The sequence below is a fragment of the Patella vulgata genome, chromosome 1 (genome assembly GCF_932274485.2).
Source record: "Patella vulgata chromosome 1, xgPatVulg1.2, whole genome shotgun sequence".
In the NCBI taxonomy this organism is placed as follows: Eukaryota; Metazoa; Mollusca; class Gastropoda; family Patellidae; genus Patella; species Patella vulgata.
The window spans coordinates 21162213-21189987 of record NC_065879.2 but is presented as its reverse complement, the minus strand read 5'-3'; the positions used below and the strand labels follow the sequence as shown (position 1 = coordinate 21189987).

Here is a 27775-nt window from a genome sequence, read left to right as displayed (position 1 = left end):
TCATCTAAGTTGAAACTAGATTTAACGGTTGATTCATCTTCAATAGAAGGCTTGATCTCGCCTTAACTACGTACACCTTTCAAGCTTTGATCTCGCCTTAACTACGTACATCTTATCAAGCCCTTCACGTAATACCCCGCATATTTTAGCACTAATTTCGATTGGGTATAAGCCCAGCTTGTGATCCTATCAGATTCCTTCGTTAAAAATATGGTTACGATTATTAAGTCTCGCGCTTCTAGCTAAAATGTCTACATGTGACAATCGAGTTGCAAAGTTCAAGGTTCGATCAATGTCAAGGTTGCTGGAAATCATGGTTGATCAACAAAGGCTGTAAACGTGGCTATTTATTTTTCTATGGAGGCCGCCATATTTGTTTACAGTGTGTTATGTGCCACGACCTCTGATTGGACAATGCTAATTAGTCACGTGTAAACACAACGAGCGCAAAAATTCGGGAATTGTTGAGTATTGAAGCAACGACTAGTTGTAAAATTCGCGGTCGTTGCTTCAGGAACATGCGGTTGATTGTTCTTGATACCGTAAAGTTCCTAGTTGTTTTACTAACAATGTTTTATCAATCACTGATTCTTCAAAACATGTGTATTTTACATCAGGTATATCCAACCTTCTTAAACAACATTCTTCTTGTTCTTGTTTAACTTGTGGTATTCTGTTTAAAACCTGGACAATAGATTTATCTTCTATAACATCTACTGTACATTTAACACTGGCTTTTAAATCTTCTATTAATATTTCCATCTTTTTCAGGGGTTTGGTCATTTTATCTACTTCCTCATCAAGTGACTTCACAATCTCGGTTTTTGTTTCCTCACCAACTTGTTTGGCTTCAGAACAGATTTGTTCAACTTGTCGGTCAACAGCATCACATGACGTGTTTGTAGAGTGTTCAATATCTGTTTTAATTTTGATCAACAATTTATAAAATTGTTCAAATTGACAAACATGACTTTCTATTTCGGCTCGTAAGCCTTCAAGCTCATCTCTGGTTTGAACATCTGTTACAAAACAATCGGAACAAACAGCGGTTGAACAATCTTTACAATAACATCGCACTTCTTTGTCATGGTGGTTTGGGCAGATTTTTTTAGATTTCGGACCGGCATTATCTCCTCTTGTTGTTTGTAATGCAACATTAATATCTAAAATCATGTGTCCACGACTTAGATTAAACCCATCATGGGTTGTTCTACAAGCACTACACAAATATTGTTCACGCTCTTCACACCCGAACTCAGAAAAAACACCAGTTTTACAAACATCGCATTGTGGAATTTCTGCCTTACCAATATCGCTCACCAACTCCTGCCGGACATCTACATTGGACGCAAAGTCCTTTACACCACCAATCGGGATATTTACATTATGACGACATAATGGACAGAGAAACTGAATGTTAGCAGATGCATTGTTGATATGATCTTCTAGACATGTGAAACAGAACGAATGTTGACAGTCGATTATCTTAGGTTGTTTAAAATCGTTTAAACAAACAAATACTGCAGAGTGGTCTATCCGTGATGTTAGTAGCCATATTGATTATGGTCAAATTTAGACTATAACGTTATCTCTAATATAGTTACACACACGAGACTGTAGCTGATACAAGTTTATCATTATATATAACAATATTTACTATACAGTTACTATATACTTAACTTGATTATCTGTCATATATATTCCAATAATTATAGGCACATGGGACCGTGTTTGGCAATCTTCTCATCATAATTTTGTAGGGGGTTGACCGTTTAGATATTTTGCTACGAGGATTTGATGTTGACTATAGGGTGAAAATCTCACCTCCAACACAATAATAGCTCTGCAGAAAGACATTTTACACCCCCTATCCCTCCGCTGTGATATCATCAGTATTATCCAAAACTGCTATTAAATTGCATATTTGATCCCTTTTCTCCAATTCTAGACCAAAAAATCAACCCAAAAATGCAAGAAAAGGGGAGAAAAAATTAAGGGAAAAATTGTCTATTAATAACTGGCACTACATTCGTCCATCATGAAATAAAGGGAAATAATTTCTAATCTTAGTCCTATAAACCTCACATGTTCTTGCTGTTTGAACAAATCTGTTGTAGTCTAATAAACAAACATATATGCAATGCCCTGGCCAACGATTATGAAAATCCATGCATTTTCAGACCAATAGTGCAGCATTATCCAAACACCATTATACAGCAGCAAACTGCGGGTTTTCAGAAATAAATTTAAAAGCACATGAATTTTGATTTCCACAGAACATTTTTATTTTTGAACATAAATGCATTCTGTAAAAAGATAACATAAATTCAATATAAATCAAACAAGAAAATCCTTTAAAACAGTAATTATCATGCAATATTAGATTTTTTAACATTTTCGTCGAAAAGCACAGTGCCAAATTGTGGTCAAATCTAAGATGTTGAAACATGCAGTGCCTATAAATTTTAAAATGTCTCCTACATAGCTGTATTTACATAGGACAATTAAGTTCAGATAATCTGATTATGAAACACTACAACAGTTTTATGATCCCCACCCCCTGGTATGGAATCTGATACATGGCTGACCAATCATAGTTCTCACTCTTCATTCTGGTCTGTCAAATGATTTACAATGGTGATGGTACCAACAACGTTCCTGAGCCAGAGATACGCACAACAGTCAACATACAAGCCATTTATGTTATCTTCCAATAATAAACGCAAAGCTGTCTTTTTCAATATAGGGAAATAATTACTAGTCTTAGTCCAGAATGTAGTAGATAGGACCTCTTATGGTCATGGAGAGTCATAATATGGTATAGAGTATGTAATATATAAATAGTTAACGGAATAATACTTACACGTGACTGTTGTTGATTCCCGGCGACTCTTGTTAACAAAATGTGCCGAGATAGAAAATGGTTGGTCGATTTGATAAAATGAAGGTTATGTTACAGTTGTACGATTTGACGAAATGAAGGCTATGTTATGGTTGGACAATTTGACATTAGATATGGGGCGAAAATAACAGCAAGCTAATCATTTAGTCGTCTGTGTAACTTCTTACAATTATTTTAATCCCTGTGGGTACACGTTGTGAGAATCACATAGCAGGTATGATGGGGTCCATATGGACCCCGGTTATAATTCAAAGTTTGTACGTACAGCTATATTTGAATTAAAAGGCATCGGTTTGCTTTTTATTTGCAACAGCGATATACTTCTCTAAATTTGGTCCAAAGCTTTCTTTGACTGGTCGGAATAAAGTTAAACTGGATGAAACGGTATCACTGTGTACAGAAGCTGGCATATCATCTGATAATGTTAGTCTTTTGTTTAATTATAAATTACAATTCACGTCAAAATAAAACATTTGTTTCATTAAACATATCAGTTTTTGGTATGTGACTTTTCAACCCATCTTAAAGTTTCATTAGACCTAAATTATCTTTTGAAAAATTGAACTACCCCAAAATGTCTAAGTTTGTGCATTCAATTTTCGTTATTTGTTGCTTAATTGATTTACAATTGTTTTGGATTTTTCCCGCAGATTATAACAACAATTGGAGACCTGAGACAAGAGACTACGAGCAAAGCTATTATAGAATCAACTGTAGCCAAGTTTAGTCGACTGTATGTTCTGGTAAGCATAAATACCTTTCTAGGCCAATGCAAGGATCGAACATCCGACCTGCAGACTAGCGAGCCAGTCAAAGCCATTAAAAACGCAATGCCTAATTCCTGAAATATTTCTGGTAAACCTTTTTGGGGGTTTTCCTATCTTATGGCACATAGTTGAAACTTGTGATGGGTCTCTTTTTGTGGAGTTCTGGGTTTGAACGCAATATCCGTTCTCGGTAATGAACTTTGTTTGTGCAAACGCAACACTTGTCTTTTTGTTTGAACTCAAGCCGTGCCACAAGGAACTGTTGCAGAGTTGGCACAGGCACTCCAAAATCATTGGCAAATAATCCCACAGCGTGTAGTCAGACATCTGTGCCAGTTCATGCCAAGGCGACTTCCGGTATGTTTAAGAGCTAAGGGTGGACAATGGACATACCCGATATTGACTTCAGCTGACCCCTGCTTTGTTTCATGGTTCTCAGACGTTTCGGTTTTGTGCATTTGTAGTGAATTCTTTCGTGAAATTATCCACAGATGCTTGTTATCTCGATTTTGTCAAATGTTAGGTACATTTGTTAAAATTTGTTGCAGTGAATAAACTTTGAATTTAGCATTGCGTTTTTAATGGCTTTGAGTATATGACGTCAGCATATTATATGACAGTATAACGACAATATTCATATTATGACGCCATTGCCCATAATATGACAGTATTCATTATGACACGACTAGTCCAAAGCCGTATAGATAAAGCCATACCCAACGGGAAAAAATGACTATTAATTAAATTCCACCATTTTGGATTTCATTTTGCCGGACATTTTTAATTTCTACCATCAAGAATTCTCGGCACACAATTGTACTTTGTAAAAGTTGTATAAAAAAATATTGTGTTCTGGAATGTGTCCAATTTAACAACGAATTTAAATTCAGAGTGTCTGTCTATAGTTACGCAATTAAATAGAAATCTTAAGACTCGTACCCTCTATTGTCTAGAGTACAGTAAGCCACGAGTAACAGTTACATAAACAACTGTTTTTAGTTGTGTATATTACAAGTAAATAAAATTTAATTCTCTTATATTGATGATTTAGAAATTAAGAACTTATTCATCGCAAAAGAGATATTATTATATTACGTAACATACTAAGAACCTAACTACATTTTTGGGGCACCAACCATCACCGCCCCCCCCCCCGTCAAAAAATTACCCCGTACGCCTATGATAAACGACATGGCATAAGTCACATCTTAAGAGTTTATCGCTGCCCTTTTATTACCAAATTTATGGGGGGTTTTAAATGGTATTATATTACCAAATTTGGAAGTCATTTTGAAAGAAATGCGCCCGACCAAATGATGTTTGTCAAATTCGATTTTTCGGCACATCTCGCTTGCATAACCATTCTGTATTTGAGGAATTTAAAAAGAAATTATTTATCCTCCCACCACTGGAAGACACCGATAATTCCTGAAGAACGCCGTGTTGAATTAAGTTAATTACGTCATTTTGCTTTTGCCGAATTCGACCTATTTTGGGTATGATTTTGTCTGACATATTTATCATTAATTTGGCCGAAAAGTGGAAGTCTGTTGTTGTACTGGTAATTATGATTCGTATTAAACAACAGTTTGAAGTTATAATTAAACCCACTCGTTTTTCTGTTCGCGTCAAGCATTCTCGTCCAAAAGTCTGTTTTGCCTTTTATGCCAAAAGACAAAAATGTGACTTTGATCGTTCTTCCCTGGACTCTTCATTTATTATAAACTAACGACATGGATTCAATATTTTGCTGGGTGACTTTCTTGATATAAGTAGCTATGGTGTGAACACCGGGGTTATTTATTTCTTTATTTTAAACATATAGTAGCATCCAACAAGTTTTCTTGAATTTAATAATAATAATAATAATCTATCATTTATATAGCGCCGAATATTCAACACAAGTGTTGCTCAGTGGCGCTTTACAAACACAATTTGTAAAATCGAAAAAAAAAAAAAATAATAAAATACACAAACATAATACATTTTACACACAGAGACAAGCGATTGTAGCACATACACTGAAAAAAACTTGTGTTGAAACAACACAAACTTGTGTTATTTTCAACACAAGTTAGGTGTCTCTATTTAACAACACAATCTTGTGTTAAATGTTGAAACAACACAAAACTTGTGTTAAATGTTGAAACAACACAAAACTTGTGTTAAATGTTGAAACAACACAAAACTTGTGTTAAATGTTGAAACAACACAAAACTTGTGTTAAATGTTGAAACAACACAAAACTTGTGTGAAAATCTACACATTATTTGTGTTGAAATTTCTGAAACTTGTTTGTGTTGAAATTTCTGAAACTTGTGTTGAAATTTCTGAAACTCGTGTTGTTTCGTACAAACTTGTGTATAACAAAAACTTGTGTTGTATTTTACCAATTTATATCCAGTATAGCAACCTTTCGAATGCAACCCCTTCCATTCGTTCTGTTTAAGCTGTAATTATTGATAAATGACATAATAATTTTGTTTGTTAAATTATTATTTATTCAATAAATGATATGAAAAAATAAATTAATGCCTAATTAATACCAATACAGACATCTCGAAGGTTAATAAACAAAGTTAATTCCAATACTAATAAAATTGTGTTATACAATGAAAAAATACCCCCCCCCCCCATTCCCAATTATTAAATAAAAAGTAGCTATTTAAATTGAAAAATAAAGCACCGAGACATTTGGAATATTAATCAACAAAGTTAATTTCAATACTAATAAAATTGTGTTCAATAGTAACAATATCCCCCCACCCCTCAAAAAAAGCTATTTAATTTTTTTTTACAATTAACCTTAAAAAGAACTGAGAATATAATATATATGTTCACAATATCCCTACCCCATGGTCCCAAAACATACATTTTAAATATATCTAAATTTAATATCAACCAAACCAAGCACTAAAGACATTAATGATGCACTCAATTGAAATACTTTTAAGAAAAAATAGTCCCTTTAACAGATTAGGAATTCAAAATTTTCTACAGTATATAAATGGGAACTAATAGATAAAGCACAGGCAAATAATTATAGATAGATAAAATAAATATAGCATAAAAATCAAACAAAATGGAGAAAATTAAAAATTTGTAAAACAAAAATTGATTAATTAATAAAACCATTTTATATAAAAGAGGCATTAACATCCGAAATGTTCACTAAATGTTTAAAAATAAAGGTTGATTTCATCCTACAATAATACATTTTTATAATTATCGAATGTTACTATTAATTATTGATGATCCCTCTATATTATTTCAAGTTTTCAGGCCAAATCTTTAGTGTTTAGGATTACACTGCATTCTATATAATGAAACAATATTAGAGATGGTTTGGTATTTGACATTAAAAACAAAAATGTGATTAAAAAGGCAATATAACTTTTGGGTTTCCACAATAAGATCTGTAAAAGAATTTGATGACTTTATATTCAGAATTTAGAGTTGTTTTCTTTCTTTGGTATTAATATTCACTAAATAGATATAATTCTCCAAGGATGTTCAAGTGATTATTATAAATACACTTATCGACAAATGGGGTTTTGATGTGGATTTAACTTGGTACACCAGTCATGGGTATAGAGTTATTTAGATGGCAGAATAAAAGTAAAATAACTCATTGAGCAGGGGGCGGCGGCGGGGGCGGGGGAGTTGAAAAGAGCATAATTTAACAATATATTATATTATTTTGAGACTCATATGTATGACTACATGCGAATGCAAAAGGCGGGGGGGGGGGGTATTTTAGTCAGGTAGCATTATTGCTTACTCATGTACACCAAAAACACGTCATCTCGCCTAAACAGATGTTTTACGCCAAAACGCTTCAACTTGATTGATTGCCATGTTTTTGGTGTATATTTATATCTTTTCTTGGGCGCCGAATCGAACTACGGCTTTTAAAATGTTCAAAAATCGACGTAAATTGATTTTTTCAACGTTAGTTGGTATACAACGATGAGCACATGAGTGAGTAGACTGTGGGAAAGTTACGACAACTCATTTTGGGTCCCAATGATGACGCCATAAAAGCTATGACGTCATGGCTTCATACAGGTTTACATACCAAATTTTGTTTTTTTCTTGCAGTATTAGACGTTGAGGGATAATATAACGTTTTACCCTAAAAAAAAATGCAAAAGAAACCAATGCAGTTTGGTTCAGTGATAAATATATCAAACAAAATCATACCCAAAATCGGGGAATTTTCTGAGAGCGATATCTCGTAATCAGTGTGTTTTACTATTTACTCGTTGGATTGTAAATGATTTCTTTTTAAATTCCTCATACACAGAGTGGTTATGAAAGCGAAATGTGCCGAAAAATCGAATTTGACAAACGTCAAATTAAAAAAAAGAAGTATTTGTTATATGGTGCCGGGCGTTTCTTTCATAATGGCCGCAAAATTTGGTAATATTATTCTTATTATTATTACAGCATATTTATAGCGCGCCCTTTCATAAAACATGTTCAGGGGCACTTTACAAAGTGACAATGTAATCATAAATAAACAACAAGATTATGGACATGTTAACAATTGTATACAGAGTCAGTTAAAAGCCTCATGAAATAAATGTGATTTAAGTTGTTTTTTTAAAAGAATATAGAGATGTACAACATCTTAAACTAAATGGTAGATTATCCCATAAAACAGGTGCTTGATAACCAAAAGAGACTAGTTGAACAGTTTTGGGCTTTAAAAATAGTTTATCTGATGTACGTAATGTTCGACCATTATATCGTGGTTATGTACGCGAAATGTGCGGAAATCGAATTTGACAAACATCAATTAAAGAAATGTATTTTCCATGTGGTGCCGGGCATTTCTTTTAAAAGGGCTACCGAATTTGGTAATACATGTATAAGGCAATTTAACAAAAAAAACATAAATTTGGTAGACTAAAAGGGCATCTCTTAAGATACGTAAGATATGACTTTTGCAATGTCCTTTATATGGTTTTCGATGTCTCTGAATTTGAAGATAAATTTTGAAAATATAAAATAGCAGCAACACCAATTGGCGGATATTAAATTAATCGTCATTTTTCCTGTTGGATATTAGATAGTGTCTCTTAAGCATGATGTACACTGTAGTTCGATGTACCCTGTAGTTCAGATACAGTCTCCAAACCGTGTTTACACTGACTGTAGTTTGGGTGTAGTTCGTCAAATGAAGATGAATTTTACGATACAAAAAAATGAATATATTGTAAACGCGCTTTAAATATCTGGATGCGATAGACTTCGTGATAAAAAATTCAAGGTACATTATATCATTGGCAATAATAAGATCCAATTTTAGTTTTTAGTTACACATTGTTAACACCAATAGATGTTTTAATGACAATAAATCATAAAATGTATTCAGCTCGACGTAAGACATAAATAGATACAGTTGGTTTAACTTGAATAGAAGTTTTAATTATCTATGCTGCATATATGCATATATCACCTTGATGTTCATATCGTCTTACGTATTTGTCAACATCAAGGTTAGTGCGACCCATTTGTGACAATTTCTAGTTCCCAAATATTAGCGATTTAGCTCCTTTAAAAGCGAAAGCAAGTTAAATATGTTTAATCAGAGGCGGATTCAATGGGGGCGCGAGGGGCGCCCCCCCCCCTAATTTTCAACAATGCCCTTTTTTACGGCTGAAAGTGCCGTTTCTCAGACTCAAATATGTCCGTTCCCAACCCGTTGTAGGGATCCCAAATGACTCGAACCATCGACTCAAACACACCAGTCTGGGAAATAGCTCTTGGAATGGCTACAGATGCAAGGAAATGACGGATAATTTTCTTGGGACCCCCCCTCCCCCCTCAGCGGCAAGCCCCGTCTCCGCGGTCAATGCCTTCATTTTGCAGCGCCCCCCCTTTTCAAAATTCCTTTTATCTAGTGTATCTTTTATTTTGATTTTTCTTATAGAATAAGGCTATATAACAATAATGTGCGCTTCTTGTTGTATAATACTAAAAATAGTATGTTCAGCTATACTTTTCGTTTAAAAAATGTATGTTTTATGTCCTATATACACTTTTTCGCTGAAATCTATGACATCCAACAATATAATAGGTCATATAAATAAGTTTGCATGACGTCATATGAAATTCCTGGCTTCACAGTTGTCGCAACTTTATCTATACACGGCGTTGCGTAGACCAACCATGCAATGTGAAGTAGATGTCAATATGGTTATGTGCATAGGCGTACGAGCTGGGGGGGGGGGGGGCTGGGAACCAAATGCTGGGAAAATTTGGGCACACAATTGTACTTTGTAAAAGTTGTATAAAAAAATATTGTGTTCTTGAATGTGTCCAATTTAACAGCGAATTTATTATTATTATGTAACATATTAAGAACCTAACTACATTTTTGGGGCACCAACCACCACCGCCCCCCAGTCAAAAATTTCCCCGTACGCCTATGGTTATGTGTAAGAATATTCAGTTCAATATATTCACGGTGTATGATTTTATTCATACTTCAGTTTTAGTGAGTTACTTCTGCAACGTTTTTAGAAAAATTTGGCCAGTACTGTAATAGCAAGTGTATAAATATTTTCTGTTCAGTCTGTACACAGTAACATATCTGAGAACCATATTATCATTTCTGCCCAAGGCTCCCTGTGATTTGTAGTTAGCAGTGATACAAGGCAATTACCAATTTTCCATGCTCTTGGCCTGAAGAAATAAAATAATAAAAGTCAAGTTTTTATTATTATGCAAGTGGAAAAATACAATTCTTCATGGTATGATTTGAATAAATACAACTGATTTGAAGTTGGAATTATTATTTGTCTAAGATGACTGGGCATTTACAAATTGAAATAGCTACTCTTCATCAAGAAAATACATGAATATTTTTCCAAATTCACCTGGATTTTATTGTCTGTCTTTGTACGTGAAATAGCTTTATTTAACGTCCGCTTCCACCGAAGTGGTATTGCAGAAAATTAACAAATTCGGATTCCCTTTTAAAGGAATTAGACTACACTATCGCTGGATTGTATTATATTCAAAATGGCGCCCAGAACACAAAATTGCAATTCAGGGCGGACTGGTGTCGAGGTTGTATCCTAAGAATTATTTTTTGAATATTTAATCAAACAGAAACACAATTATGCACATGCAGTTATGATATAATATTAAATTAGCTTACCTCAAATACCTCGAAATATACTGTTTGGTCAGTTTGTCCGCCCGCCATATTTCTATTAGTCACACATCCTTCGGCCAATTAAAATGGAGGTATATTTTGTTTTAAACGAAACGAAAAATTAGCGTTATAAATACATTGTATTAAAAAATACCAAAATCACAAACCTGATATTCTTATTTTCTGAACAAACTTTTTTTACAACAATATCACTTTTTTCGATACTAATGCTTAATAATACAGTTAACATTTGCAGTACCACAGGGTTTAATACCGCAAAATTACTTCAATAAATATTTCTTTCTTTGTTTTAAGAGTAATTCATTTTAATTGGTCATTTACAGGTAAGAATAAATTTCCAATTTCGATTAATGAACCAATTAAATTAAATAAAAAGATTAACTCGACTATTTCCACGCCCATTAAAACGTAGATATAACACAATTGTTATTGTCTTTGATGTGTCAAGTTTATTGGGGCGATATCAATCAGACACTTCCAAATGCAGACATTGTAATAACCTGTCTCTGTATATTGTCTGAGACAAGATGTGAAAATATACAAAGAGTAGAATCAGAATAATCTTTTATTATATCTAATTAAATAAATAGTTTATATTTAGATAATAATTGACTAAAACTTTGATCTCTTATATCAGTATACTGTTATAAAATACGTTGTTTTAAAAGAGATATTAAATGCATCGCACGATACATACATTGCGATTTCTACTTAATGTTTGTAATAATTAATATATCCTTTTAGATAATTAGAAATATTAAAAAATAAATCAAGTGAATTACTCGACATTCAAATTCAGGAAGAGTGGTTTTACATATAGGCTAGTGATAAAGGAACATAATAAATGTTATCTTTAATGTCGACGTAATTAATTATATGGAAAAAAAAACACATAAGATTTTATAAATGTACACAAGTTTGTGTTAAGACATTGAAAAAAACACAAACTTGTGTCATTGCAATGCAATACAACACAAACATGTGTTAAATATTTTTAACACAAGTTCTTGTGTTGAGATCCAACACAAGGGTTTTTTCAGTGTATAAAACACTCAAGGTTTAAGGTGCATTGTATAAGATTTAGAAAAGGAGCTGGTGATTATCTGTAAAAGGGATTCTGCAATATATAATGAAAAATGAATATATTGAAAGTTTCAATCGAATTGTTTTATCCTGAGCTACGATAATAAACAAGTCTCTATTTTCTATTTTTTTCGTTAAACGATTAAATGACGTGGATGGTCTAATGTACTTAATATCTCAGTCATTTGATGTTCTAGAGAGTTGTATATGGGCATGCCATGTGAACGAATGTCTAAATAATAATTTAAATAACCTTTAAAACAAAAAAAAAAGACCTTCAATAGGCATATTTAGCAATGCATTTTTAATCTTCAGAAAAAGAAATTTTGTTTTTGATTTACCCGGGCATAATCTCCCCCCATAGCACACTTCATGGCATATAACCAACTTCACAAACAATATTGCGTCAGAAAACTAGCACGTTGCAAAACATTTTATTTCATTTCAGTTTTTTGCACGACAAGCTAGCAACAACCCATTGGGTAGAGTTGGTCAACCAGAAGACGTAGCTAAAACAATCGCCTATCTAGCATCTGACCAGGCTAGTTATATTACTGGTCAGTTTATTTATGTTGATGGTGGACGACATTGTCTTAGTTCTACAACTTCCAAGTTCTAAAACTCTGTAGACAGATATCTTGATGTTGTCTATATAAATATGTACTGGTTCTTTACTGATTGATAACATTGTCTACAAATTAATCATATTGTTCAATAAATCTGCTATATAATACATATCTTGTTTGTTAAAGCTACAATATGGGAGATTAGATAAAGAGCTGACAGTTCTCGCTATAATAGTTAAAAACTAGATAATATAAAGGTAATTTGTTGAAAATTTCAGTCAAATTGGTCTACTATGAACCGAGATATCAGCTTTGTAAATTTCCGACTAGCCTCGTTCATCATTACTAAAGTTAGTACGTTAAAAAGCATAGTCTCGATTATCCATTGTTTTGATTTAATTATCAATGAGCGTTTGCAGCATATATGATTCTAATCCAGTCGATATCGAAGGCTAGCTTTGACATCGAGAGTTGATTATGGTCTGGATATGTCTAATTAATAATTTAGGTAAGATTTCGGGCCTAAAGAAAGACCTGCGATAGGCAGATTTAGCTCTTGCATAATGCATGCTGATCTAAGAGTGAATAGCACAACGCGTGGGCGTTAAGGAGTAGAGGAGGGGTTGGGGGAGGCTGGTATCGCGATCCAATGCGACTGTGAAAAGAGCCAGTTCGTTAGTTGCAACTCGTAGCTGGGATAAAGCGGTTTGCCACTGGATCACGTGGGTGACATAAGCTGTTGAATGAACGTAATCCAATGTTCTGGCTAGTTAGCTAAACGTAAGTTTTTATATGCGACTCTACGAGAAATATCCCCATTCTCAATTTAGACCCTTTATAACCGATCACTGATTCAATATTTAAATTATTTTAAACATACGTTAGTGAATTATGAGCCGATTTACTGCATAACTTTCCTTCACGATTTAACGATTAAATGCATAATCGAGACTATGCTGTTTATCGTACTGACTTTAGTAATGATGACCGAGGCTAGGCGGAAATTTCAATCCTTAGTTTTCGGTTCATAGTGGATCAATTTGAATGAAATTTTCAGCAAACTGCCTTAACATTATCTAGTTTTTAACTATTAGAGTGAGAACTGCCAACTCGTTATCGAATCTCCCATAATGTACCTTTAAATCATGTTTATAAAATCTGTTGAATCAGTTAATATAAAACATAATGTAATAAAAAGTTATGGTTATTTTTAACCGAAGACCCCATCACGATCAGACATGTCCACTAACTAATATGACAGTCTTTGGATATTTACATCCATAACATTTCGTCCAAATTGTGATAAACTAACCCAAGGGTCACTGTACGAATTTACTCAAGTGAAAACAATGCTCGGTGATTTACAAAGACGATTCGCCACGGCGGATAATTACGTTAAATATACTGAAGACTGCGATGACATTATACCGAAGACCCCATCACGATCAGACATGTCCACTAACTAATATGACAGTCTTTGGATATTTACATCCATAACGTAGATCCATGTAAGCTGAGGGGGCGTTTAATTAAAATGTGTGTTTGTTTTTTTGTTGTTTATTTTTTTTTGGGGGGGGGGGGGTAATTTGAATATTTTTGTTTTTAGTTTAAATAACTTTTTTCTTTTAATTTAAATAACTTTTTTTCTCTTAATTTAAATAACTTATTGCAATTAAATTGAACCATCTTTTATTCCCGACTTGACCTAGATTGTGTAGAGGGGGAAATAAGCCCTTGACTATAACTAATAATAAGAAAGGTCAAGAGGTTCATACAATTAATAATAAAAACTGAGCTGTACAGACGTCAGGTGCTCGTTGCATATTAAAGGATTGATATTAATAAACTATGTAAATAGACGTATACAATAAAAAATATTATATAGAATAGACAACACCCTTCTTCATATAAATCACGTGTATTAACATAATAATGGTAACTATATATATATATTGTAACACTGAATATTGTAGATTATATTTGGAACTATTTTTTTGACTTTGGGATTATGTTCTATGCCATTTTTGTGTTTGTGTGCATTTAAAAGGTAAGATTAACAGTAGAATAGAATCCCCTCTTAACTTAAATAACTATCTTAATACATTCAGTGGGTGGTGGATAGTAGGACGTTAAACCCCACCAATTTCTAAGTTTGAAGATTGTATTCTTTGCCAAGGTAACGTAGTGAATTACGTTACTTTTAGAGTTTTTGTGAATTTTAGGGACAAAACTTGACGTGGATTACGGGAATCGGGTTCTTTGAAAGTATTCTAGAAAGGCTAGAAATTGCAGACATTTTATACGTGAGATTAGTGGTTTTCTGGAGGAATGATGGAGGTGACATTAGTGGTTGAATTTGGGAATTATAAAGGTTACATTAGTGGTTTATTTTAGGAAGTATAGAGGTAACATTAGTGCTTGAATTTAGAAATCATAGAAGTGACATTAATGGTTTATTTTAGTAATCATAGAGGTGACATTGGTTCTTTATTTTAGGAATTATAAAGGTGACAGTAGTGGTTTGTTTTAGAAATTATAGAGATCACATTAGTGGTTTGTTTTAGAAATTAATATAAAGGTGACATTAGTGGTTAATTTTAGGAATTTTAATAAGTTTTACATTAGTGGTTAATTTTAGGAATTATAGAGGTGATATCAGTGGGTTTTTTTTTAGGAATCATAGAGGTGACATTGGTTCTTTATTTTAGGAATTATAGAGGTGACATCAGTGTTTTGTTTAGGAATCATAGAGGTGACATTGGTTCTTTATTTTAGGAATTATAGAGGTGACATTAGTGTTTATTTTAGGAATTAAAGAGGTGACATTAGTGGTTTGTTTTAGGAATTATAGAGGTGACAGTAGTGGTTAATTTTAGGAATTCTAGGGGTGACATCAGTGTTTTTTTTTAGGAATCATAGAGGTGGCATTAGTTCTTTATTTTAGGAATTATAGGGGTGTCAGTAGTGGTTTATTTTAGAAATTATAGAGGTGACATCAGTGTTTTTTTAAGGAATCATAGAGGTGCCATTAGTTCTTTATTTTAGGAATTATAGAGGTGACTAGTGTTTTTTTTATAGAGGTGGCATTAGTGGTTTATTTTATGAATTATAGAGGTAAGCTTACTTGTTGATTTAGTGGTGTGATTCGTAAATTAATTTTCGTTTATAAAACAAACAAGTTTGTGGTTGTATAATTTTAAGATCCCAGTATTGTTGACTGGGTTTATAATCAGAGAGATACGTAATATGATAATCTTATTTTAATATCATCATTAGCTTGGTTGCTGCAGAACAGTAGGGCGTTAAACCCCAATCCATTTTGTGATCTGTTATATCAGTTGTTGGAGAGGCCATTGTCCAGTCAAAATTCTCCCCTATTATTGCAAAAGGCAACTTGGTTTAAACACTATTTTATTCAACAACTTAAAACAGCTTTATCAGCTTATATTAAAACAGCCGCCCAAAACAAGGATAATAAACAATAATCATGTATTAGTCTCACAATAAAATAAGAATGGTGTTGACGAGACGTTAAAACCGTGTGCATTTCTCACATATAATGTCTTACAATAATGATAGTTCAATTGAACTTTTCACATAATATTCTTCTTTGTATTGCTGGGCCTCTTAATACGTGACGGCTAGTGCTACTCTATATTGATATAGTTGGGCCTATTATATACATGAATAAAACAGCTTCAGTCTGTATATTTAAATAGCGCACAATATCAATTGTATAGTTCAGCAAATTAAACGGTTGATTTTACCTTGAGGTCCAAATGTAAATATTGCTCAGGTTATATATGATCGACTCTGTCAGCAAGGTAGCCATTAGGTTTGACAAGTGTTGTTCACAGGGCAAAATATCATGAACTGTTACGTAACATAGGGGCGGATCCGGAGGGGGTGGTGAATGGGGTAGACCCTACCCCTCCTGCTTCTCTACATAACGAAAATTTTGAAACAACACTTTTTATGAGAAAATCGTCATGGTCGTGTGCGTTATCCTTTATTATCAGATGGTTCTACTATGACGGATGGTCGTCTGACAAACTTAGTCCTAATGAATGTTAACTGTACTTTCGAGCTAGATATCGATGACATTGTAGAACGATTCATCAAAAACAACGACTTCGTTTATTCTGCCCATTATATTTGTAGTCATAATTGTGCAAAACTCCATTTTAGGCTCTTGTCAAGTTATATGTGCCCCGGTGTATTTGAAAAGAATAAACGTATAATTTATGCGATGAGTTTTCTTGATATTCAGCCATATTTTGATTTAAGCTAAAAATGGAGGAGCGAGACTTAGCTTCGAACGGTGGTTGAAATTATTGCACAGGTCTTGTCAAATCTTCAAAGGCTAGTATATTCGCTCGCAATAGAGTAATTTGAATGAAATTTTCAAATTATTCATTTTACATTATCTATTTTCGAACTTTTATGGCAAGAATGGCTAGGTCTTTATCTAAATCTTACATAATGTATCTTTATCAAAACAAAACTGCACTTGTTCCGATATGTGAACCCTTTATTGTTTATTTCAGATGTGGATGAGAGTATCAAAACAGACGGTGTTTAATTTATTTATTTCTTGTGGTTTTGTTTTGATGTTTGTACAACTGAATCTCCTACATCAAAATATGCCACAGGAAAATAAAAACCTTCCAAATTCTGGAGAAAATAGTGAAAAGGACACCCATAACACCAATAAAAATGGCACGAACGAGTTAAATGTAAACGCAGAGAAAGCTGGAAATACAAAGGAAGCAGAACATAAGGGTGCAAATCTACTATCTTTAAACGCAAGTCAAGATGATTCAAACCAGATGGCTGATAACCAGGAGGAAGACAACGACGACACATTTCGTCCAAATTGTGATAAACTAACCCAAGGGTCACTGTACGAATTTACTCAAGTGAAAACAATGCTCGGTGATTTACAAAGACGATTCGTCACGGCGGATAATTACGTTAAATATACTGAAGACTGCGATGACTTTATACGGAACAGAAAATACAAGATGGATGTGACTCAAGAAGAGGGAGATTTTCCACTCGCGTTTAGTATTGTCACATACAAAACTGTCGAACAAACGGAAAAATTACTGCGAGCCATTTATAGGCCCAGTAACTACTATTGTATCCATGTCGACAAAAAAACTGAAGAAAATACTAAAACCGCTTTTAATCAAATCAGTCGATGTTTTAATAACGTCTTCATCTCCTCGAGATCTGTGAATGTGAAGTGGGGAACGTTCAGTGTTATTGAACCCGAGTTTATCTGCATGCAAGATCTATTGAAATATTCATGGCGATATTTTATAAATCTAACTGGCCAAGACTTTCCTCTTAAAACTAACCTTGAACTAGTCCAGATACTGAAATCTCTACGTGGCGCCAATCTCGTCGATGGCTCCATGAATCTGTAAGCATTAAATTATATATTCTTAAATGAAATGAAATGGGGTCATAGCCGTCAGGGCTCGATTAGTTTTAGGGGACAGAACCTTAAATCGGGTTACAGACGGCGGTGCGGGTCGTCTAACGAGAGGACGTAAACTCGTTTTCCTGTTATTCCAGCCCGTGAATACAGCAAAGAGCAACTTCAATGTGCCATGTGGTCCAATATAGCCAACCTTACGTGGCTGACCAGAATCCCAAACAACCAATCAATGTCGCCTTCCACGAGAAAATTTGAAAATTTAAATGCAGCAAATGCGTTTTTCTGCTATTCTAGCCCATGAGTTATGATTTAGCAGCTGAATTAAAAAATCAAAAAAAATCGATGCTCCAAAAATGTCGCACAAATTAGAGTGGTTCCAGTCAAAATGTTCTATTTCATAGTCAATTCAGTACAAATTCGTGGTGTTCATTTAAAAAAAAAAGTAAAATTGGTGTTTTATTAGTTTTGTGCACTTTATTTTGCCAACTAGATGAAATAATATTTTTTGTTTTCCCTTTACCCGTCTGTCCAAAAAGTCAGATTGCCCGAAAGTTAGGGGTCAGCCCCCCCCACTCTGTCCCCAGGCTCGTAAGCCCATGAATGGGTTTCAGAGCCCTATTTTGCAGTACCATTTGGGGTAATGAAGACAAGCAATGTAATAATCAGAGGGGTTTCCCTCTACCCTTTCTCAATTTCCGTGACGGGGTATTTATCATTATGTGCACGCCCATCGAGATTTTCCGGCGTGGTTTGCCCTTGTCAATGATGCAGGAAAGAGGGTCTGAAGAGACAGCTATCTAGTCTTTCGGATGGGACGTAAAAGAACTATTGGCAGTTGGAATTAAGCGTAGGCCATTGTGTCGCTGCTCGAGCAAAATTCCCCTCATAGCACACTGTATGGTGTATGCCTGTCTTCATTAGCCCAGTCGGAGCAGAACAGTAGGACGTTAAACCCCATTTCATTTCATTTCATTTATAATTATGAGCACGCCAATCAGTACATTGGTGGCCCCCGAGTGTTCGTCCCATCCGAACGACTAGACACCTTTCTTTGTCAGACTCTCCGTTCTGCGTCCTGACAATTGGAAACGGGCTGAAAAATACCGAGGAACTACCTTGGTCAACAACGGGGTTGAACCAATGACATCTTGGTTTAACGCGTGCGCGCTGCATCATAAGGGAGGTCATTGAGTCAATTGTCGTGATATCGATTCCCCACTTCTACGCGACAAGAAGTAGGATCGCCCGTCCAACCTCCTGGGTTTTCTCCGGGTTCTGTCCACTGCTAAAGACCCCTATGCGCAGTCAAGTATAATAATGTCTCTCTCTCTCTGTCTCTCTCTCTCTGTCTCTCGCTATGCTCACTAATTGGTCTAGCAAGGTAACAATACAGTGCCCCAGGATGCGATAGCTTCCTAAAGTTTATTGCATAATTAGATGTATTAATTCTATTCCAGATCCGGTAAAAAGGACGAAGAGTTCACAAAACGATGGAAAGAACATGCCCCAGCACCACATAAAATCAAACCTATAAAGGGCAACAGCCACATAGCCGTAATTAAAGGTTTTGTGGAATTTATTTTACACGATAAAAGGGTGGTCGATTTTACATCATGGGTGAAGAAAACAAGAATGCCAGATGAAACGTTTTTCTCGTCTGTAAATTACAATCCACATCTACGAGCACCCGGAGGTCTTAAAGGTAATTACAATATTAATTGTAATCTGAAAGGAAATTACATTATTGGATTGATTGTAATCGAAATCTAAATACAATAGTATGGTATTTGTAATCTTAAAGGTAGTTACCATATTGAGGATGATTGTAAGCTTAAAGGTAATTACAATATTAGTGGTTTATTGTAAAGGTAATTACAACATTATCGGTGGTTGTAAATATAATTACAATATTAGCGGAGATTGTAAAGGTAATTACAATATTAACGGTGATTGTAAACTGAAACATAATCCGAAATCTAATTACAATAGTATGGTATTTGTAATCTTAAAAGTAGTTACAATATTGAGGATGATTGTAATCTTAAATGTACTTACAATATTAGTGGTGATTGTAAAGGTAATTACAACATTAGCGGTGGTTGTAAAGGTAATTACAATATTAGCGGTGATTGTAAGGTAAATACAACATTAGCGGTGATTGTAAACTGAAACGTAATCACAATATTATGGATGATTGTAATATTAAAGGTAATTTCAATATTTGGGGCGATTGTACATTTATATCCTGTAAAGTCACTTTAAAGTATTATGTATGTTGCTTCTTTTAATTTTTCAGATCACAGAAAATTGAATCATTCTGTGTTACCATATATAGCTCGATTTAAGAATTGGGGCACAGCTTGGGGTACAAACTATTTCAATTGGCCATGTCAGGGAAAACGTGTTCGAGAACTGTGTGTTTTCGGAGTGGGTGATCTCCCTTTATTAACAACCCGACAAGAACTGTTCGTTAATAAATTAGATATAGAATATGATCCGTATGCTATAGATTGTTTAGAAGAGTGGATGAATAACAAGGAATCCCAGCAATTATCAGGAGAATCTCAGTTTAAAGTGGATTTTTATAGAAATTTATATGTTGTTAAAAATAGAATATAAAAGAAGATTGGCTGTTTGTGATGGTTGCTGCAGAGAGTCCCAATGAAAAAAGGTTACAAATGGCCCTCCGTAATGCACCACTGACACTGGGAAACCATGCCGGAAGATAAGGATAAACTTTCTCGATCAACACCAGGAGCAAACTGTGACCTCCCGGTTAGTGAGCCAGTTACTCACTGGCAAATTACAACAGGGTTATACTGAATGTGGTAAACTACAAGGGGGTTATATAGAATGTGGTAGCCTAAACTCCAAGGGGGTTACATAGAATGTGGTAGATTACAACAGGTTTATACTGAATGTGGTAGATAACAACAGGTTTATACTGAATGTGGTGAATTACAGCAGAATCATACTGAATGTGGTAAATTACAACAGGGTTATACTGAATGTGGTAAATTACATCGGAGTTGTATAGAATGTGGTAGATTACAAAGCTTGTGTACAAGGGGGTTATATTGGATGTGGTAGATTACAACAGTCTAGATAGACAATGTATTGTATAGCACATCAGGAATCCAGATCTAGAATCCTCAGAATCCCTACCTCAAAACCAATGTAACCATGATGATTGTTTAAATAAAATAAATTTATTTACAATAATTACATGTTTACAGTCTGATTTAAGCACTTAATATAAAAACCTAATACATAACTAAACATAAACAATAACATTAGATTCAATGGATAACCTACAACATTTCATTCAGCATGGTCTAACATATGGAAATTAAAATTAAAATTTATTGCATTTCTGGTTCTTATTTTATATGGACAATTATCAAATAAAATTTATTCTGTTTCCCAATAACAGGATTATTTTTCAACAAATTTAATCGTAACTGTGTGGAGATTTGTTGCTGATCTGACATTGTGTGTATTACTAGAGCGTTCACAAAGTTTCCATAACAAAGGCAGTATTTCTTTCAAAATTTGTAAAGTGACTCAAAAAAACCAAACTGATCCACCATTGTGTGTATTTTCCTGACCATAGTAAGACTATTATCAGACGATGACCCCTTTAATTAGTTCGGGCACCATATCTTGTCTATCAGATCTAATACACACAGTTCTGTGCAGGGAGAGGGGAAGAGAGCCTGACAGCCCTGGACATCCATTTCAGGAGGGCATCCAGTCAAAGAGTGAAATTAAAATTAAAAGTTTTTTGGAGAATTATTGCTGTTAAATTTGTTGTACAACTGCTCTAATGAATTTTTATAAAAAATGTTTGTTCCATCTGTTTGTATACATAGTTAAACTGTCTCCCTTTCTCGCATTCTTGGGTACTAGGCCCCTTGCGACCATAAATTCAAGGAGTTGGTTCCAGGCATCACAAAAACCTCTATACACCACTTCATACACAGCTCTGATATGAACATGTTCCGGTCAATTCATCCTTCTCTCTAAAACGCTAGATCAATATTTCCTCATCTGTTTTTTAAATTTTTCGTAATGGAAATCATCAGTGGCTTTCTCTGTTTTATTGTTTGATGATGAGTCTGTAAATAGTGAATAATAAATTAGATGTAAATTTCCTAAGCAGTGTCGGCAACATAATAGAGTTACTTCCCTTGCCAGAATAGCTGCAAAGACAGAGAGAGAGAGAGAGAGAGAGAGAGAGAGAGACCCATACAACAAAAACTAGGTCATTTTGGGAACAACCTGTGGCATAATTTTATTTAAATAATCTGCATGTGTGTAGCAGCTTAGGATCTTTAGCAGTAGAAGGGACCCATAGGAAACCTATGAGGTTAGGCAAGATGCTCTAGCCTCTGTTACGTATAAGCCTAGGAATGAAACCTCAAACACTTGAGTCAAAGACAGACCTTGTGAGAAAAGCGCACTCAAAAGTGCCCCACCCCGAAAATAAAAAAACAAAGTCTTCATTCAAAAATATCTGTAAAAGCTAAAATATGATAATCAACAAAATTTTACCTTTTGAATTGGCAGAATCTGTATCACCGACCCGTAATGGTTCAGGTTCCGGTTTTACTTCTGGCTTCTTTAAAATAGGTGCTGTATCATCAATATTAACTGTAGAGACAATACAAAACAAATACAGAAACTTATTATTTAAGCACACAGACCTGTCAATCAACAAGCAGTCTATTGAAAACGTCCATCATAGCGTCCCAAATTAAGGAGCATGATCTCCCTGTCAATTGGACAGGAATAGTTTCAATTCTAAGAATGGAAAGATAAATTGAGTTCACATGTATACAATTGACTGTTATAGATCCTAAAGAGTGGGAGGAAACCAGAGGATGCTGGGGAAAAAAATTAGGTTAGATAGGCGACCCTTACTCCTTGTAACATACAAGATTAAGACATTAACCTTGACACTTGACTCAATGACAGACCACTTGACCACCAAACATCAAATTTTAATGAAATATCTTACATCTATTATGCTGTACAAAATTGACTGCCATGTTTGTTGGTACAAAGTCTGAAACTTCGTTTTCTTTTTTTCTTCTTCTTTCTTGAATAAGTCTTTGTTTTGCTTCTTCTGTAGCTTCTATATTTTTTATTTTGGCTCTGAAAATATTTTAAAAGGACAAAAAAATATTAATAAATTAGCATCCTACTTTTCTGCATTGATCCATGCAGCTGCCATGGAGGAAATTTTGTCCAGACAAAATTCCAACTGTAAAGGGTTCTTTTATGTGCATGTCAATGGGTACACAGATCTTGGTTTTTTGTCCCATCCAAACAACTATTTTGTCCTGCACCACTGACAAGGGGGAACCACGCCGGAAAATCCCGATGAACACATGACCTCCAGGTTAGTGAGTCAACGTCTGACTCACCAATCCACCGCAGCTCTCAGTCAACGTCTTACTCACCAAGCCACCGCGGCTCCCAGTCAACATCTTAATCACTGAGCCACCAAGTCAATGTCTTACTCACAGTTACTTACCCTTGTCCTAGAATCCGAGATAAAAATTGAGAGGAAGAGAAAGTGGGTTTGATGTCCACCAGGTCATTTTGAGACTCAATAACAGACCTTACGATCACCATGATTACTCCACGATTAAAACCATGATTTCAATCCCAGCACGAATCGTGATAGTGGAGAGAGAGAGAGGGTTTAACATCCACTCGACACAAACTAGGTCATTTTAGGACTAACACATGATTCAATTTTATTTCACTAATTCGCTTGCGCGTAGGGGTCTTTAGCAGTAGGAGGAAACCGGAGGATCCGGAGAAAACCCACGAGTTTGGACAGGCGACACTACTCCTTGTCACGTACAACCAGGGAATTGAAACCATGACAGTTGAATCAATGACAGACCTTATGATACAACACGCAGGTGCTAACCATTCGGCCATCCAACCCCCCTTGTGATAATGGGAACCTAGCATAAGATATTACATGATCATCTTACGGCTGCAGAATCTAATTATAAACTTACTCTATTCCGAGATCCACTTCAGGTATACCAGATAACATCTGATTGGACAACATGTCTTCAGATTTTTTAGAATTCGATTTAATCTGAAGATAATCGGGTAGGTTATACAATTGGTCATCATTTTCCTCCGTTCTGAAAAAAAGTTTAACCAAAATATTATAACAGAAACTGTCACTTTTCAAAATTTGAAACCACTGGTGTTGAAAATCGGATATACGATTGTATCTGAATGAAATAGAATGTAGTGTGTGCTGCTAGGTGATACAATATTATGGTGAGGAATATATTAAACATGCATTATAGCTAAATTTTCCCACTGCTAGTCTTTCTTTTAGGCCTTAAATGTTACATAAACTATTAATTAGACATTTATTTACATGGCAAGACCATAATCAACCCTCATTGTCATCGGATGTCCCCGATTTTAAGTAGATTAGAACGGTTCAGCAATATTTTGAATTAATTTAAAAATGGAGAGGCAAGGCTGAGCTTAGAACAACCAGTATGGTGGTTACAACCAATGTACACTTCCTGTCCAACCTTCAAAGGCTAATATCTTAACACAGAATAGAGCAATATGAATGAATGGCCAGCTCTTTATCTAAATCTTACATAATGTATCTTTAAATTAGGTTTTTTCTCTTTACTTACGGAAGGATACCTCCTCCATTCTCTTCTTGAGCAGATCTTCCTTTTCTTTTAGCTAATTCTTCTTCCACATACTTCACCCTAAAATATTAATATTACATTTACCCAGATATACATGTATAGCTTCATAGAAACAAATTAAATAATCAAGCCAGGCAAATGCCATACAATGTGGGAAACTTTGTGCCGATTGCTGTGCTATGGCCTACTCTTATTTCAACTTCAAAACTGTCAACTGATTCCTAACGTGCCTACAATGGTATACATCATGGGACCCCGTTTTTATCCGTCCAAAGATCATGGCAATTTTCCTTGTTCAGCCAACCTCCCTGCACCACTAAAAAGCCTAAGAAACTTCTCAGCAAACACCATGATCAGAAGCTCAGCATGCATCATGATCAGACTCTAAGCAAACATTGGGACAAAGCCAGTTGAATCAACATACAAGTAATGGGCAATTATTAGTCTCTAGTCATTGAAAATTACTTTACATTTGAGAGAGGAATGGGGTTTAACAACAACTCAACAGAAACCAGGTAACGTTTGGACTAACACATGGTACAACTTATTTTTTATAATCTGCTTGAATATAATGAGAGGAAACCAGAAGCTCTGGAGAGAAAACCCACAGGGTTAGGTATACGACCCTATTCCTTGTCACGTACATGTGTGACTGTGAATCTGCACCACTTGACTCAATGACAGACCTTATGAGCTAAAGCATATTTGGCCACCCTACCCCCTTCCACCCTATTTTACGTAGGTGAGAAACTTATGTTTACTATCCTTACATTTCAGCATCTTCATCTCGTCTATTAGTTTCTGCAGCAAAGGCCGTTCCAATAGCCTCTGTTACTTCAGCGTCAACTTTCAATGGTCTGGAAAACAAAACATTGTAGTAGATCAGTTAGTAAAAACAATCCTAATTCAAGCAAGAGCACCCCAAAAACAGCAAATGCATAAAAAACTAAATACAAATGTCAAATTCAGGTTAATATCAAACATCTTCAAGGGTTAAAATCATTTATTTTTTTAGAAAATTAATCATATTTTAAAACTTACTTTGATTTTAAAGCTTTCATATCAACAAATCCACCTGTTTTCATCTTAAATGGATCACACTGTAAATAATATAAATAAATAATAACTCTAATAAGCTTCGGCATGATAAAATATATCAATGCCCAAAGACATAATGTTTAATATATTCATTGTCAGTAATGCAAGACAAGGGGAAGGTACAAAGTATAGCCATTTGGATAGGACATAAAATCAAGACCCTGTACACATTGGCAATTTGGCATACAAGCAAAAGAACCTTTAGAAGTTGGAATTCGCTATACATTTGTAAGAGTAGACAGTACTATATGGCAAATGCCCGTCTTGATTAGCCCGGTCGGAACAGAACATTAGGATGTTAAACTCTATTTCATTTTATTTTCCATAAATTTAAAGGTCACAATGAACCCAAGCTGTGAGCAACTTGAGTATGACTGGCATGGAGTCATCCATGTTTATGATCAAGCCTTACAGTGAAACACTTGTGTTTAGTCTTGGGTTGCTAACAATACATGGTACAGTACCGTATATCAAATCACTTACCGTATCTGATTCAACTGTTTTGGGTATTTTCTTTCCTAGAGCTAAACTGGCCGCACTGACTCCTTTCTGACGACCCCGACATTTCTGTAATTCTCTTATTTCTTCTAATTTAGTTCTGAAATATACAAATAAATGACAATATGTGTAAAAATATGCTGTGAGAGAAATTGTGCCCGGACAGCTGCAATACAGTCTACTTTCCTTTCAAATTCCAAATGCGAGGGTTCTTGTACATGTACATGCACAACAATGTGGTAGGGATAATATATATATATCGCATCCAACCAACAAAATATATTAGGCCTACCTATTCCAAATTATTCACATTTTCTTATTTTCATAGTAGAAGTGCACGCATTTGATAGGCATGTATACTAAATATAAACAGCAGGCTACCTAAAATCAGATTCACTACACAGTACCAATAATTAATTAACTATTTGGATATACTTGGTATATAAAACTTCATTGCAAAGATCATCCATGGGGACCATGGCTTGCACGTACATATAAAACAGTTGTCATGATAATTTTCTTATTGGAGAGAGAGAGAGAAATGGGGTTTAACATCCACTCGACACATACTAGGTCATTTCGGGACTAACATATGGTTTAATTTTATTTCAATAATTCGCTTGCTGTGGGGGGAAACCAGGGGACCGGAGAAAAACCCCGAGATTGCACAGGAGACCCTACTCCTTGTCACGTACACCCGGGGATTCTAAACCACAACAGTTGACTCAATGACAGGCTGTATGATACAGCACGCAGGTGCTAACCATTCGGACACCCAACCCCCTTTTTTCTTATTGGCTTTCATAAGATTCTTAAATGGTTAACTGTTTGACCTAAAATTTTAAAGATTAACAGAATTCGATTAGGTATCCACACTTCCCGGGGTTCTCCTCGTAATAACATACATTACATATGTAGATGATCACTACACATATTATAACAATAATGAATGCTGACTATTCTGCACTGTTGGAGAAGTTATTGTAGTCATTCATTCCCTGACAAAACCTCTAAACCCTTCAGTAGGTCCTGTGTGTGTCATATCATATAAGAACGAGCATTTATTGTATTTTGAGGTTTCCACTAGAGTACACACATGAGTGTCAGTATAACACTGGTTCTAAAATAATATAAGGGGTCGTTTTGGAATGATTTTATGAATTTCGGATAAAATTTCAAAACAAAATCATTTTCTATCTACAACATACATTGCTTCTTCTTCTTTTTCCGAATCTTCGTCGCTATCCGAAGAGTGTCGACGCTTTCTTAACACTTTATTCACTTTTCTTTTCTTAAATTCGGCCATGTTTATAAAATCAACACTATACGTACCTCCAACGTCAGAGACAATATTCCAAGAGTAATCTCCCTTACCGCAATCCAAGATGCACGAGTCACACGCGGTGTTACTTTAACATAGGCGTGTACCTAGGGCGGATCCAGGAATTTTTGCAGGAGGGGATTTGCCGGGTTCCTGTTAGGGAAATTTGACAGTTGACAATGCATGATGCCACCATCA

At 34.9% G+C, this 27775-nt stretch overlaps 2 protein-coding genes across 5 annotated transcripts; one reads left to right on the top strand and one right to left on the bottom strand.

Annotated features, from left to right (window-relative positions):
• Positions 1-280: 280 nt before the first annotated feature.
• LOC126816455 (beta-1,3-galactosyl-O-glycosyl-glycoprotein beta-1,6-N-acetylglucosaminyltransferase) lies at positions 281-22107 on the top strand. Of its 4 annotated transcripts, XM_050543054.2 has the most exons (6): positions 281-617; positions 772-3116; positions 3553-3645; positions 17055-17935; positions 19411-19655; positions 20250-22107. In XM_050543054.2, exons 4-6 carry the CDS (start codon positions 17055-17057, stop codon positions 20570-20572), a joined length of 1449 nt encoding a protein of 482 aa, XP_050399011.2. In that variant the 5' UTR covers positions 281-617; positions 772-3116; positions 3553-3645; the 3' UTR covers positions 20573-22107. The 4 variants fall into 4 exon arrangements, with proteins under 4 accessions (XP_050399011.2, XP_055958065.1, XP_050399027.2 ...); XM_056102090.1 differs by lacking the exon at positions 772-3116; XM_050543070.2 differs by lacking the exon at positions 281-617 and having other exon boundaries at positions 765-3116.
• LOC126816609 (splicing factor C9orf78 homolog) lies at positions 21144-27621 on the bottom strand. Its single transcript, XM_050543298.2, has 9 exons — positions 27465-27621; positions 26242-26356; positions 25702-25760; positions 25431-25517; positions 24643-24720; positions 23992-24123; positions 22974-23110; positions 22508-22606; positions 21144-22071 (listed from the first exon to the last, which is right to left on the bottom strand). Exons 1-9 carry the CDS (start codon positions 27560-27562, stop codon positions 21989-21991), a joined length of 888 nt encoding a protein of 295 aa, XP_050399255.1. The 5' UTR covers positions 27563-27621; the 3' UTR covers positions 21144-21988.
• Positions 27622-27775: the final 154 nt, after the last annotated feature.